The 16,279-nt window shown below is 37.7% G+C and overlaps 1 protein-coding gene across 6 annotated transcripts in view; it reads right to left on the bottom strand.

The window, feature by feature from the left end:
* Positions 1–9,240: 9,240 nt before the first annotated feature.
* Positions 9,241–16,279, bottom strand: part of NR3C1 (nuclear receptor subfamily 3 group C member 1) — a 104,256-nt gene continuing 97,217 nt past the window's right edge. For all 6 annotated transcript variants that reach the window (XM_032477024.1, XM_032477023.1, XM_032477022.1 and 3 more), the window contains exons 8-9: positions 13,960–14,117; positions 9,241–13,413 (exon numbers count right to left, since the gene is read on the bottom strand). In XM_032477024.1, the coding sequence (XP_032332915.1) occupies positions 13,261–13,413; positions 13,960–14,117 (311 nt within the window). In that variant the 3' untranslated portion in view covers positions 9,241–13,260. The remainder of the gene's footprint in view (positions 13,414–13,959; positions 14,118–16,279) is intronic.

Below are 16,279 nucleotides of genomic sequence, written 5' to 3' on the forward strand. Positions count from 1 at the left end.
ACCATGATGTTATGATTACTATAGTTTTATAATAATTTTTGAAGTCAGGTAGGGTTAGCCCTCTAACTTCTTTTAGTTAATAGATGTTTTGGTTATTCTAGGTCCTTTTACTTATGAATTTTAGAATGTTTCTAAATTTCTCCTGAAACTGGGATTTTGATTGGATTACATTGAATCTATGGATCAATTGGAGAATTGACATCTTAATTACATTCTTATCACATGAACATATAGAGCACTCCATGTATTTAAGTCTTGAACTCTACTAAGCTGTATTTTGTAGTTTTCAGTGTACAAGTTTGTCAAGTGTTCTGTCAGGTTTATGTCTAAGTTTTCATATCTTTCGAGGCTATTGTAAACAGTATTTAAAAATCAATTTCTAATTGTTGCTGGTGCATAGAAATAAAATTAATTTTTTATATTGATCTAGTATCCCAGGCATAAGCCAATTTTTTTATGAAGGGCCAGATAGTAAATATTTCAGACGTTGCAGGCCATATGTCTCCTTCACAAGTACTCAGCTCTGCCACTGCAGTATGAAAGCAACATAGACAACACATAAAATTAATAAATATCTGTTTGGTAAACATTTACAGAAACAGGCAGTGGGCTGGGTTTGGCCATAAGTCAGCTTGCTAACCCTGTTGTGTCCTGCAACCTTGCTCAGCTCCCTTAGTCTAGGAGCGTTTTAAAAGATAGCAATTTATTGAGATGAAATTAATATAACATAAAGTGAACCTCTTAAAAACAAATAATTTAGTAGCATTTAGGATATTGACAGTGTTGTGCAACCACAGTCCTTCTCTGGTTCCAAAACATTACCATAACCCCGAAGTAAAATTAAAGTAAAACCGTTCCTCATAAAGTAATATCTCCCCATTATCCCCTTCCCTCAGACCCTGGCAACCGGTAATGTACGTTCTGTATCTATAGATTTATCTATTCTAAGTGTTTCACGTGAAAGAAATCATGAAATATGAGCTTTTGTGTCTGACTTTTTTTTTTACTTAATGTTTAGGAGGTTCATCTATGTTGTAGCATGAATTTGTAATTCATTTCTCCTTATGGCCAAATACTATTCCATTGTTTATATAGACTACAATTTTTCCGTTCTCGCATTGATGGACATGTGAGCTGTTTCCATGTTTTAGCTGCGGTGGATAGTGCTGCTGTTGCAAACATGTGTAAATACATTTGGGTAACTGTGTTCCGTTCTTCTGGGTATATACCTAGGAGTGGACTTGCAGGGTCATGTGATAATTCTGTTTAACTTTTTGAAGTTTAGTAGCTTTTTTATAGATTTCATAGAATTTTTGCATAGATAATGTTGTCTATGAGTAAAGACGGTTTTACCTGTTCCCGCTAATGTAAATGCATTTTATTTTTTTCTTCCCTGGTTTATTGGCTACAGCCTCCAGTACAACGTTAAATGGAAGGGGTGAGAGTGTACATCCCAGTTTTTTGTTTTTTCAGTGAAATTAGGAGGAAAATACTCAGCCTTTTCCCATTTAGTATGATGCTAGCAGACGGGGTGTAGTAAATGTCCTTCATCCAGTTGAAGCAATTCCCTTCTATTCTTAGTTTACAGCAGATTTGTTATTAGTTAGGAGTGTATGTTGGGTTTTCTCAAAAGTTTTGTCTGTATCTACTTGGGATAGTCATAAGGATTTTCGTTTCAGTTTTCACTGTTGTGAATTGAATTGGTTGATTCTGAAATGGGAATCCAACCCTGCATTCCTGGGGTAACCCTTTGGTCATGGTGTCTGTCGTCCTTTTAATATGTTGTTAGATAACATTTGCTGAGGTTTTGTGTAGAATTTTTGTATCTATGGTCACGAGGGATATTAATGTGTGCTTTCCTTTTCTTATCCTTTTGGTCTAATGTTGGTATCAGCGTTAACGCTGACCTCATAGAGTGAATTGAGAAGTACTCCCCCCTCTTCAGTGTTAGTTTTGGAAGAGCTTATGTAGAATGTGTATTAAGTAGAATGTAGAATTCACCAAGGAAGCCACCTGGGCCTGGACTTAACTTTATGGAAAGGTTTTTAACTATGAATTCAACTTAACTAACAGATACAGGGCTAATTAGGTTATCTGTTCATTTTTTGACATCTTTTTTGAGATATAGTTCAAATACCATAAGATGTACCCATTTAAAATGTACAATTCAAAGGCTTTCAAAAGCTTTTTGTATACTCCGAGTTGTGCAACCATTAGTACAATTTAATTTTAGAACATTTCGTTACCCCCAAAGCAGCTCAGTACCCATTAAGCAATCCCTCTTCAGTATCCCCTCCTCTTCCCCCAGCCCCTGGAAACCACAAATCTACCTTCTGTCTCCATAGATTTGTCTTTTCTGGGCATTTAATATAAATGGATTTGCAAAATATGTGGTCTTTCGTGACTGGCTTCTTTTACTTAGCTTAGTATTTGCCGAGTTCATCCATGTGGTAGTATGAAGCCAAATGTCATAATGAAAAATGATTTGGCAATGAAAAGAAATGAAATACTGTTTCTCCATTTTTCAGTTGGTGGACATTTAGATTGCTTCCACTTTTTGGATATTATGAATAATGTTGCTATGAATATTTGTGTTTAAGTTCTGTGTGGACATGTTTTCAATTCTCTTGGCTGTATATAGAAAAAGATAGTTTCAATTTTGATTTTTAGCTTTGATTGTCCTCCTTCTACTCAATGACAGTTAATGAAATTTAGCTCAAATTTATACGTATCAGTTACAGTGATAGCCTGGGGAAACTCTCCATGTGGGGTAAACAGGCTGGTTTTCTTTATTTTGTCAGTTGTCTTATTGGCTGGAAAAAATTCTGTACGAAAGGCTTAGGTCAAATCTATCACTTCTCACATCTCCTTTGATCTTACTGCCTTGGCACTGTTCTTCTCACGCTTTGAGGTACTGTTTAGAAATGGAAGACCCTTTCTGAAAGAATGTTGAGTGCCTCTGGGTTACCCCTGCCAAGGTCTGAGAGTTGGGAGTGTACGGGATAGTGAAAGTGCAGGCCAGTAATGTAACAGCCTTTTATTAATTAGGGCACATGAGGCTGGAAACTTGAATGCAGTTCTTGTGTTCACATCGCTCTCCAACGTTCACCTTGATCTTTTCTGTACATGTTAGGGGAGAACATTAAAAAAAAAATTCCCCTTTTCTTAGATTTCCTTGGATTTCTGAGATTTCTCTTAAATGTCCTTGATCCAACTAACATCTCTCGAGCACTTGCTGTATGATAGGAAGTGAGCTAAGTAACTTAAATATGCTGTATATCATTTAATTCTGTCATTCCTTTAAGAAATTGGTATTAGTTCCATTTTTCAGATGTGGGAATAGGCCTGAAGTGGCTACAGCACGTTCCAAAGATCGCAGATTTAGTGACAGAAGTAAGACTTGAATCCAGATTTGCCTCATTATTGGAGCTACTAAGGTCTTAACCATTATTAACATTTAGCACTTGTGCCACACTTTCTCTCGTATTTAAAATAAGCAGCCATGTGTCTGCTGTGAGGTTTTAACCTGCTGTGTTGGCAGGCTCTTGGCACATGGTTGCTGTCTCAGGATGAGGACAACATACACCTCATCAAATACTGCGGGGGGCTATCTATTAATATTAAATGGATAAGCCTTTGTGCTGCTGAATTTCAGTGCATCTTTCAGTACCCAGCACAAGGAAGACACCTTCTCATAGGCTTTCCTGAAAAACGGCTGCACCTGCCTTTATGTATTCAAAGTACTCTGTACCGGCCTCTGATACAGTGACGGGCAATTTTACGTTGGCTTGTCCACTCTTAGATATTTTTAAAAAAGCGTGTGTATAGACACACACACACACACACACACACACAGATGTAGTTTACATACCATGAAGTTTACTCAAAGTGTACACGTTTATGATCTTTATTAAATTTACTGGGTTGTGCATCCATCATTATAATCCAGTTGTAGAACACTTCCCTCTCCCGTTAAAGTCTCCTCATACCTATTTTCACTTAAACCCTGATGTCCTTCCCAGCCGAAGGCAACCATTGGTCTGCTTTCTGACTCTGTAGACCTGTATTTCTGGATATCTCGTATAAGTGAAATCAAGTAACACATGGTCTATTTTGTAGGACTTGTTGGCATAGTGGTTTTGAGTTTGATCCGTATTATAGCAAGCATCATCTTTTTTATTGCTGTACAGTATTCTGTTGTATTGCTGTGCCATATTTGGTTTATTTGTTCATTGATTTCTGTTATGTATTTATGTTGATGGACATTTGGGTTGTGTCTACTTGGCTATTATGAAAAATGCTACTGTGGACAGTTGCATCTAAGTCATTGTGTGGCCTTGTTTCTATTCCTTTTGAATAGATACACAGCAGTGGAGTTGATGAGCCATGGGTCTCTCATCTATGATTCCCTGAGGGCAGGAACACCACCCTGAAGTTTTCGTGTTGTCTTAGTGGTCTTTGAATTGGCTCCTCTAGCATGCCTGCTACATAGTGGGTAGGGAAACAGATCAGGAGATAGTTATTGACATAGTTTGATGTTCTGTGAACCTTTGTTTGGCTTTTATGCACACGATCCCTCATTACACACACTTGGAAAGTTTTAATTTTACCTCCATTTCCTTCAATGCTAGCAAACCATTCTAATGGTTTTGGGTGGCCTAGGTTTTTTTTCATTTCTCAGATTTATTAGGTAGAATTGTTAGAATGGGATTGCATGTATATATTATATTGCATGTAAATACATATATATAATACTCTGCACATGTTTTTAAAATTTATATATATGTACTGTTTCTAAGAATGTTTATAGAGCTTTAGCTATTTAAACATACATAGTTATCAAAGGAATAAAGCCAACTAAGAATTAATTCAAAAAGATACATACACCCTGCTATTAACAGCAACATTATTTATAATTGCCAAGATATGGAAGCATTCTAAGTGCACATCAATAGTTGAAAAGATAATGGAGATGCAGCATATATATGTAGTGGAATACAACTCACCCACAAAAAAGGATACCTTGCTTTTTTGAACCCTTTGTTCTCCTTTTTTTTTTTTTTTTTTTTCACTTCAAAAACCAGAATTTTATAACTGGCATAAACATTTGCATTGCGTCAGCAACTCCTGTCAAAATACTCAACATTTCTAGAGCAAACAATTCCAAAATTAAGATGGAATCATAAAAGACCCTGTACTGCCCAAAGCAACCTTTTGTAGGTCTTTTTTTTTTTTTTTTCCTTTCTTCTTCTTTTTGTTCTTTCATTACAGTTTTAGAGAAGCTCCTTTTAACATTTGTTGTAAAGCTGGTTTGGTGGTTTTGTTTATCTGTGAAGCTTTTGATTTCTCCATCAAATCTGAATGAGGGCTTTGCTGGTTAGAGTATTCTTGGATGTAGGTTTTTCCCGTTCATGACTAAATATATCGTGCCACTCCCTTCTGGCATGTAGAGTTGCTGCTGACAAATCAGCTGAGAACCTTATGGAAGTTCCCTTGTATGTTATTTGTTGCTTTTCTCTCGCTAATTTTAGTATTTCTTCCTTATGCTTAATTTTGTCTTTTTGATGTCTATGTGCCTTGGTATGTTACTGTTTGGGTGGATGCTGTGTGGAACTCTCTGTGCTTCCTGGACATGGGTGACTGTTTCCTTTCCCAGGTTTGGGCAGTTTTCGGTTATTATCTTTACAAGAATTTTCTCAGGTCCTTTTTCTTTCTCTTCTCTCACTGGGACCCCTATAATGTGAATATTAGTGCACTTCATGTTGCCCCAGAGTTCTCTTAAACTATCCTCATTTATTTGCATTTTTTCTCTTTTCTGTTCTGAGGTAGTGATTTCCACTAATCTGTCTTCTAGCTCATGGATTCGTTCTTCTGCCTCATTTAGTCTATTTTTGGTTCCTTCTAGTCTGTTATCCATTTCACAAATTTTACTCTTCAACTCTGGGTATCTTTTGTTTTCCAACTCTTTGCTGAAAATTTCACTCCTATTGAGTTGTCTGATCATCTTCATCATTACTTTCAATTCTTTCTCGGATGAATTGCCTATCTCCTCGTCACTTACTACTTCTGGTATTTTACATTGGGCCTTGGCCTGGGAGATACTCCTCTGCTGCCTTGTTTGTCTTTCTATTCATGTTTTTAGGTGGGTTAGTTACATTCCTCAACCTTGGAGAAGTGGCTCTCTGTGGGAGACGTCCTATATGTCCCAGCAGTACAGTCCTCTCTTGTCACCCAAGGGCCGGGGTCTAGCCTGTCCCAATGCAGAGCCTGGCCTGTGTTTGTGGATTCCTTCCTCAGGCTTTGGGATTGTTTTCTTATTTCTGTAATCTGTCCCCTGATGGATGAGGCTGGACTAAAGGCTTATACAGGCTTCCTGGCAGGAAGAGTCAGTGCCTGCCCACTGCTGGGTGAAGCTTGGTCCTGGACCTCTGGTGGGTCGGGCTGTATCTAGAGGCCTTTGTGGCTTAGGAAGTCTGCTGATGAGTGGGGCTGTGTTCCCACCCTGTGTGTTGTTCGGCCTGAGGCTTCCCTACAGCCTGTTGGGTGGGGCTAGGTCTTGGTGCTAATGATCCAATCAAGCTGTCAGCCTCCAGGAAAGCTCATGTAGATGAACACTCCTAGAATGCCGGCCACCAGCCTTTATGTCCCCTGGTTGAGCCGCAGCCATTCCCTAACTCCTCAGGAGACCTTCCAAAACCGGCAGGCAGGTCTGGCCCAGGTTCCTATGAAATCACTGCCTCTGCCCCTGCCCTTGGAACTAGAGCATGCAAGATTGTGTGTACACTTCCCAAGAGAATGAAGTCTTGTTTCCCCCCAGTGCCATGGGGCTCGTGGAGCAAAGCCTCTCTGGCCTTCAAAACCAGATGTCCTGGGGTCTCCTCCTTGGGGTGGCCCAGATTCTTATTTCCAGCCTAGCCTCATGTATACTCAAAGACGGTACTTTGTAAGAGAATGCCACAGTAACAGTAATAGAAAATTGATGGCTTATTTACAGTATGCACACATATTAACCTGTTGACTATGGTGAGGGTACAGAAGATGAACAGTATAAACTGCTGGTTATTCAAGTGGGCTGGACTTGAGCAAGGAGTTTTTTGTGTGTCTGCTGTGGTCTACGTGAACTCTTGTTCTGAAATTAACATGTCTGTACGCAGATGGAAGTAAAAAGAAAATGGTAAAAAGTGTTTCCCTACCGAAGTCTGGTTTCAGTTTTAAGTGGGAAGTAGAAGCCTGATAGAAGAAGAGGAAGCTGGGTTTTCTTTTACCAAAGAAAATGCTATAAAGTTGCTAACGCTGTTAAGAGACACTTAATGCCAATTAATAGAGATAAGTTGGTCTTAAATACATACTGAACTAGTGTAAATCCCTCTGTATTTTCAACACCCGACAACAGGTTCATACTTTACCTGCCAAATTAAGAATTAATTTGGACTTGCATCGATTCAGTTGTAAACTGTCTCCCTCCGTTTAAATGTAGCCTATATGCTCTACGTAGCTTGAAGAAATAAATTTGTTGATTTTTCTGTGGGCATTAGTTGCGTTAGGTCCCTTACTAGTGTATTTGACAAACAAAAGGTAGTGTCATCTCTGGGCAGCTGTTTCTCACCATCAGTATCCCCAGGGGATAGGACACATGTTTTAAGGACAAGGAATTATCATTGTTAGATGTCTAAGTCAAAACTGATTTAAATTTAGAGGACGAAGTGAAGTTCAGGCAGCACAAAGGCTTTAATCCTTTCTGCTACTGTTAGCTTTAATGGGAGCAGAAAGGATTAAATGAGATCATGTCAAAAGCCCTGGCACATAATGCTCAATATGGGTTTATTTAATCTAGTTTGGAGCTTTGTATTAATCATTTCTCAGTAGTGCCTAAGAGCATGGACTCTAGAGCCAGATGCCCAGTATTTTTATTTAAAAAAAAAAAAAAAAGTCCTACTTAACCAGTTCCAAGCTTGTGACCTAGACAAACTACCCAACTGTTAGTCTCCTTGTATAAATGCAAGGTTAACAGTACTATTTTATAGTAGCACTTTATAGGGTTACTAAGTTTAAATGATATAATATATTGAAACATGATGCCTGGCACAGAGTAAGTGCTCAGTAAAATTGAAACATTAATTTAAAAACAGAAAAACAGAACCAGCTCCCTGCGAGCTTACAGCCTAGAGACATGTTGTCTGACCTGGGATAAATGGCCTCATTATGGGTATTTTTTTCATTCAGACTTGAATAAAAGGAGCGCTAGCAGCTGTGAACCAGTTGCTTAAACTCTGAGCTTGTTCCCTTTTTCTAAAATGGAGTTGATAGCTTCCTTAGCATTTGTTTTTTATTTCATTCACTTATTGGATGAGGATTAACTGGTACAAAGTAAAGTATGTGAAAGTGTTCTACAAATGTAAAATTCATATTTGAAGTAAGTGGTAAAGCAGTAACGTGTGTACCTACTGGTGCCATACCTGGTACTTCTGCCTTGTACCTCAGGATACTGGGAAAGGAGGTTTGTTACACGCTTGCAAGTGACTGAGGGTAGCAGCAGTATTTTCCTTGTTCACATCGTCAGTATTTATCAAAATTTAGCAAAAACTTGATGCACGTATGACAGGTAAGGCAAACTTGCTTTTAAAAAACACAATACCGCTTTCTTAGTGATGGAGGTCATGTCGAGAAAAGAGTATTTATAGGCAGGTTTGCTTTTTAGATTATCCAGTTCAGATACGACCTGAACAGATGCTTTTGGAAATAGTGTGCAGATATACAGAATAAGCTGGTTTACCACTTTGCCCCTTATGCCTTTCTTGTATATAAGGTGCAGCATTACTATGGTGTTTGCTAAATATTTATGGTGTTTTCTGGCGGAAAGAGTTGACTTACAATTAAATAAGGTATGAATGTTGACTAGGTAACATTTGTTTATATAAAATGTCATTTTTCATGATAAAGACTTAGATTTGGAGATGCTTTAGGCATGCGTTCTTCCTTTCCTTAGTACCTTTGCAGAAACTGGCACATGACCATTTAAGGCATGGATGGGATAGCCTTTGGGTCTTTGACACCAGGATTAAGCACATTTTGAATTTATGCCATACTAGCATGCAACCGTTGCCACATCGACATTTCAATGTCCACTTGAGCATCTTAAGCTTCCTGAAGTGATAACTCTACCTTCAGTTGAAGGAGGCGGGGGAAAAAAGGAGGAAAATTTGAATTGCATGAGTTCCATAAAAGCATGTTGGAGTCATGTAATGAAAAAGCAGATTTTTTTTATTACGATGTTTTTCCATATTTGTCGTTGCTGTAAATCGCTAGCTAATATTTACTGCCAATTCAGTACAAATGTGTGGTTCAGTAATACCAGAACAGCAAATTTAAATGGAAAAGAAAAGTTAAACATTGCCACACAAGATTTTACATTTACAGTCTGACGTTTCACTGCGTAGGTAAAAAGACTTTTTTTTAACTGCAGATTATTCAGCATGAATAAAAAACTACAACTTTCATTTTTAAACAGGAGTCACTGGTTTTAATTCTTACACATTTTAAAATTACTGTGATAAAAAATAATGAAAAAGCTTCTTAATAATGCCATACACAGTATAATATAGATTTGTCCCCATTATATAGCATTTGTTTAATATACAAAATAGAATATTGACACACTTGACTCTATATGTAGGTAAGCAAGTTATTTGAGGAGGGTAATTTCATACAGCCTATCAATCATCAGAAAATAAAATCTGTCTTTGAGGCATTTTCTAGAGAAGCTAATCCTTTCCCAAAAACCTGGTCACTAATCCTTGGTGGACCAGGCTGACTGGTAATAGTCTGGAAAATGATGAAACTTCCATTCTAAGTGGTTAAAGTGTCCTCCTTACACTCTTTATTTTCCCTTTTGACTCTCAAACCAGGCACATAAAAACACATTCATCTACACCTACGGTCTCCTGGGTGACCTACCAGGATCGAAATCTCATTGAGGGCTGCCACAATTCTTGAATTGTGATAGATCAGAGTGTAGTAATATTGTTCACTCCATGGTGATGTAGTTTTAGGATATTTAAGAGAACTAAAATGGTAAGACTAAATGACAAGAAGATGTATAGACGGATGAGTAAAGTTGGAGTTGCTTATCCTCCCATCCCCCAGTTCGGAGGTGAGGCTGGCTTTCCTTTCTATGCATATCCAGAGTTCATCCTATGCTAAATATCAAGGTCTTCCTAGGCACTAATCATGCTAGTTTTCCTTCTGGGGTGCCAATTTCTTTTTCTTTTTCTTTTTCTTTTTTAGGAGAAGGCAGGTGCTCTTTTTGGTTCCCCTCCCATAGTTCTAGATAATTGAGTATGTATATATCCCCAAAGCACCTGAATAGTACCCCATAGCAAGGCCTAAAAACACTTGAGAGGGTCACTTTTTTCCACCAGTAATTAAAAATGTTTAGGATTTAAGTCACCTAGGCATGCCGCCTCTCACTGAAAATCCTACAATAGTTTGGGCTGGCAAGATACCACATACATAGAAAATGAAGCTGCTTTCAAATAGCACCATAGCTTATTTTCCACTTAAATCCATAATTAATTATACCAAACGTGATGAAGGTAAGTTTTTTCTTTCTCACACAATCTAAAAGGACACAGCTTTTATTTGCATTTAATGTACAGCCTCCTATAGTTTTATGAATGTCAGTTCATTTCCTTCTAACAACAAAGTGCACACATCTTTTTTTTCTCTGAGCTCTTTTTTTGGAGCCAAGTTGTTGGGACCAAAATTAAGATTAACGTGTGGTGTGCTTTCTGATTTTAACCATAGAACATTCTATAAATGAATAAAAATGTATCTTTCAGGAGCTTTTTTTGAAACTTAACACTGTCATTGATAATATTCAAGCAGTATTTCTTAGGCACGAAAAATTCACATCCAGCTCGGTTACAAACTATCTGAAAATACTTTGAGATCAATTTAAACGATTACAAAAGGTACAGCCCCCTTTAGAGAGCATTCAAAAAGCAAATGATGACATTTTTTATTAAATAGTTTCTCCAAAATACTGAAAAATAACAAATAACATTCAAAAGCATTAAAAGAAAGGATACACACATGTCCTCGTTTTATTCGGAAATGAACCCTTGTAGGAAAGAAAGGAATTAGTGTATTATTGGCGACCTAGGAGATTCTGCACTATTTACACGTTGCTGGTACCTCTATGCATATTATTGCCAAACTTCTAAAGCCTCTGGATTTATTAAATTGTTGGAGAGGCTGTGTGTGATGGTGCTTGTAAGTGTGTAAACACCACCTTTCTCTGTCCCCCGTTCATATACTTGAGCACAAGAGGAGATTTAGTAAACCTGTGCCGACAGACTCACTGCTGGAATGAGAAGGGTGGTCAGTCTGGGAGGCAGAGGATGACTTCCTCCGTGATCTGAATGGGACGGAGCCTCAGCAACCTTCACTGCACATGGGGCCAGTCTCCGTTTCCCTCTTCCTCGAGAGCAAACCTTTTTGGTTTCTGAGACCATTTCTGCCTGTATGAATGCTTGCACACACTATAAATCGTATAGGTTATCCATCAACATTTCTCTGACCCCTACAAAAAATATATAACATGTCGCGATAAAACAATCTCATCTAAAAATCATTCTTATGTTACACTGTACAAGCTATTTTACAATCATTTTAATAAATTGCATGTAAAGCTGCAGTAGCCCTTCCCTTCCCAGATTAGTGAATACCAATATGATATATATCTGAAACTATAACTAAATATAAAAATATATTAGAAGTTTCATATTTTTAATATTAGATGTTCAGTTTTCTATTACACAAATAATTTGGCCACCTTGAACAGAAATCAGATTTCTCGTGGCTTAGTTAAGTACATTCTGAATGTACAGAAAGTTGGTAAGGTGCACACAGAAAGGGCTACTACAGCTTCTATCTTGTTTAAAATAATTTCCAACATCGAGGAGGAGAAATTCACATGACTTTTGTTAAACTCTATGGCACACACAGGGATGTGACGGATGTATAGTTTTATGAACATGGAAGTCTGACATACAGCTCTAAGTCAGAAAAATCAGTCGCTGACCTTTCCTGTACCCCCAGGAAAGGTGGACCAGTTGGTGACAAATGGGAATGTGAAAATGGGTGTCTAGCCACTTTTGCCGTATTAGAGATTTGTTTTTTGGGGGTGAAGTTTAGTGCGAGGAATTACTTGGTCTGATGAAAATCTCTCAGCTGTGTTTCAGCTGGTCATTTGGAATCGTAACTTTTAAGAAGTTATACAAACTACAACAAAAGGTCCTGAAAGACAGCTTCCCAACTTTCTTGCCATCTAACCATTGCAGAGATAGGGCGTTAGATACAAACAGGGCCTATTGGTAGTTTTTTTTTTTTTTGAAACCATCACCTATGGTTTACCCAGCAGGTCACTGGACTAGGTGCTCTACACTGGTTAGGACGGTTAATTTGCACAATCTATATAATTCTCCACTGAAGCAGATATATACAAAATATGAGCTTTTTGACAAGAAAACTGGAGATTTGAGTCAATTTTTGTGGTCTTCTGACAGCTAAGTGCCATCAGGTTAGAAGCACCAACCCATTTTCACACAGAAGATTAATGTTTAGAGTTTATTTAGGAGAGCTATGAACTAGCTGCCCATCTTAAACAGCTGTACAATAACTTGAGTACAAAAATTATGTAGGAAAAAATGAGCAAGCGTAGTTCACTGAATAGAAAGGAAATTGTTAAAACCAGACAGTGATAGCTATAAAAGGCACAACTTCCCTTTTCTGATATACACTTGTAAACTTTTCAGGTTTCCATGCATAAATCAAAAAATGCTACCCTAACTATACAGGGGGAGATAGGCCAACAAAAAATAGAGAAGATTTTGTCCAGCCAACTCTGAGAAGTCTGAGCAGAAAGTTCGTCACACACATTTGGGGCACTGGTGGTTTAGGTGCCATCCTTCTCTGACAGTGGAGGTTACCCCTGTGGTACTGCGTCTAATTTTTTGGGATTCATCAACTATCACTTTCTACTTTGCCCATCACTGAAAAGTGATGGCTCAACTGCTTCTGTTGCCAAGTCTTGGCCCTCTGTAAACCACATGTAGTGCGTATTCAAAAACAAAACGAAACAACAAAACCCGGACAAAAAGAAAAATGATAAACAAAACTGCTACAGGACAGATTGATAGTTTGTACAATGAAAGCTATAAATTCAACTTTCTTTAAGGCAAACCTTTCTTCTTAAGGCAGTCACTTTTGATGAAACAGAAGTTTTTTGATATTTCCACTTGAATATTTTGGTATTTGATTGGTGATGATTTCAGCTAACATCTCTGGGAATTCAACGCTCAAGGACTTATCCAAAAATGTCTGGAAGCAATACTTAAGGAGATTTTCAACCACCTACAAGAAAATACATAGTAATGATTAGTCTTAAAATTTATCCATAGGGACATCTCATGCTTATTGTTGGCGTCTAATTTTTTTAAATTTCTGACTTAGGATATACCAATCTCTGCTGGAATTCCCCAGGTAAAAAAGTTTAATTAAGTAAAATGAGCATTTGGGTACTGAAGATACTGTGAATTGCTTAAATTGTATATAGAATATATGGAATTAAGTTTATCATGATGAATTGCAGTACCATGACATATGAAAGACAGAATTTGCTGGATTAATCATGGCAAAACAGAGAATTCTACCTTTTAAAAAATAGTGTTAAATTCTGTATTAGCATCATGATGTTAGGTGCCCATGAGTAGATGAACTATTTCACAATTGGCCTTAGGAGAAATGTGTGCCAAATGGAACTTCACGAATTGAACCCAAACCATCACCAAAATGCATAAATGGGGAAAAAATAAAACCTGGTAATCATATGCACTAATCAGGACATACGTTATGTCTCAGAAAAGTCTTGTGATATGTTGATTTTTGTTTGACACTTACATCATGCATGGAGTCCAAGAGTTTTGTCAGTTGATAAAACCGCTGCCAGTTCTGACTGGAGTTCCCTTCCCTCTTGACAATGGCTTTTCCTAGCTCTTTGATGTAGGTCATTCTAATCTCATCAAATAGCTCTTGGCTCTTCAAACCTTCCTTAGGAACTAAAAGGTGAAGATGTAGTCAATTAATTTTCTTACGGTAACTTTTCATACATGCAAGTAGTCATAGCACATTATCATGACTGACTTTGTCTATGATGCTCTGTATGCATTCTATTAACATATAAGCATTTTCAAAGGACTGTGAAGCTAACGCCAAGGGAGAATATGGGATAACAGGAAATTGGAGGACTGAACTTGGAGTATGTGACTTTGAGTATATAGCTTTGTTTCTCATCTATGAAGTGGAGCTCGTACTGACAGCTTCCTCCCTAGTTCACCAAGCGAGTTGGAAGACCAAATGAATAATGCCCTGATGATCATTCTGCCCTTGAGTCTGATGCTAGTACAGACGTAGAAGTCTTCAACGACAGTGTTGATTTCACCAGTTCTGTCTGGGAATACCTGTGATGTCTCCCTCAAAATCAGCATGCTGTGCGCTTTACTAGTCAGGGTGTGATACCAATGTAAAAAGAAACTTAATTTTTTATGTGGCTCATATATAATACCTTACTGGGGAGCAAACATCTGCCTTTCTTTATGTGGAGAAATATAAAATACCTCATGGATCATAAAGTTGGCATAGAATGAGTGCTTTTAGACGAATCTTTAAAAACTGATACTAGTCAGAAGGACTGTGTACAGAGGGCTAATCACGCTTTCACTCAGACTTGCAGAGATGAGTCTTGAGGATGTCCCACTTCTTAAAGTGTGCTTCTAGGAATGCTGGTTCTGTGTTAACAGTGATGAGGGAAAAAAGGAATTTGGCCAAAATGGAGCACAACTAAATGTTAAGCAGATTGGTAGATTTCAGGACTTCTCAAGAGTTGTAATTAAGCACTCTCCAGGGAGGGGAACACATTGTTTATCAAACCTAAACTTCACTGCTGTTGACATCTTAGAAAATGCTGGAATAGAGAAAGCAGTGGGTTTAGGAGCAAAAAGTCTTCATGTAATTCCTACTTGCTTTGTGGACTTGAGTTATAACCTCCCCTAGCCCGTTTGCTACCTTCTTTCTCAGTGGAGTTAAAAAATTTTTTTATTTTTTAAAAGTTAGCTATAATTGGCATTTTGTAAAATTTAGATATAATTAGCATATAACATTAGGTTTAGATGTACAACATGAGTATTTGTATAATTGCGAAATAACGACCACCATAAGACTAATATCCATCATCATAAATTGTAACAGAATTTTTTCTTGTGATGAAAACTTAAGATTTACTCTCCTGTCAACTTTCAAATACCAAATACAGTATTACTAAGTATAGACACCATGCTGTACATTACATCCTCGTGACTTACTGTACAGCTAGAAGTTTGTACCTTTTGACCACCTTCCCCCATTTTGCCCATCTGCCAACACCCCTTCCTCCAACTTCTGGCATCCAGCAATTTCTGCTATGTATCCCTGAGCTTTTGCTTTTAGATTCCACATAAAAGTAAGATTATATGGTATTTATCTTTGTCTGATTCATTTCACTTAGGAGAATGCCTTCAAGGCCCATCCACGTAGTTGCAAATGGCAAGACTACATTTTTTTCTTATGGCTGAATAATAATCCATTGACGACAGACACCGTATTTTCTCTATACAGTCATCTGTAAGTGCACACTCAGGTTGTTTCCATAGCTCGGCTATTATAAATAGTCCTGCAAATGAACTTGAGGGTCTTTTCCCGTTAATGCTTTTGGTTTCTTCGGATAAATACCCCAAAGTGGAATTGGGGGATCATATACAGTAGTTATATTTTTAACTTGAAGAACTTCCATACTGTTTTCTAGACTGTCTGCACCAATTAAAATTCCCTGAGGAGTGCACAAGGGTTCCCTTTTCTCCACACCATCACCAACACTTTGTTACCTTTGGACGTGTGGATAATACCCATTTTCATAGATGGAAGGTGGTATCTGATTGTGCGTTTGATTTGCATGCATTCCTCTGATGACTAATGATGTAAAGCACCTTCTTATGTATTGCTGACTATTTGTATGTCTGTTTGAAATGTCTGTTCAGATCTTTTACCCAGTTTTTCATCAGGGTTATAGTTTTTATGCTGTTGAGTTCTTCATATGTTTTGGATATTAACCCCTTATCCAAATATATCCAAACCCCAGATACATGATTTGCAAATACTTCTTTCCATTTGGTTTGGCTGCCCCTCC

Source organism: Camelus ferus, chromosome 3 (assembly GCF_009834535.1).
Source record: "Camelus ferus isolate YT-003-E chromosome 3, BCGSAC_Cfer_1.0, whole genome shotgun sequence".
NCBI classification, from domain to species: Eukaryota; Metazoa; Chordata; class Mammalia; order Artiodactyla; family Camelidae; genus Camelus; species Camelus ferus.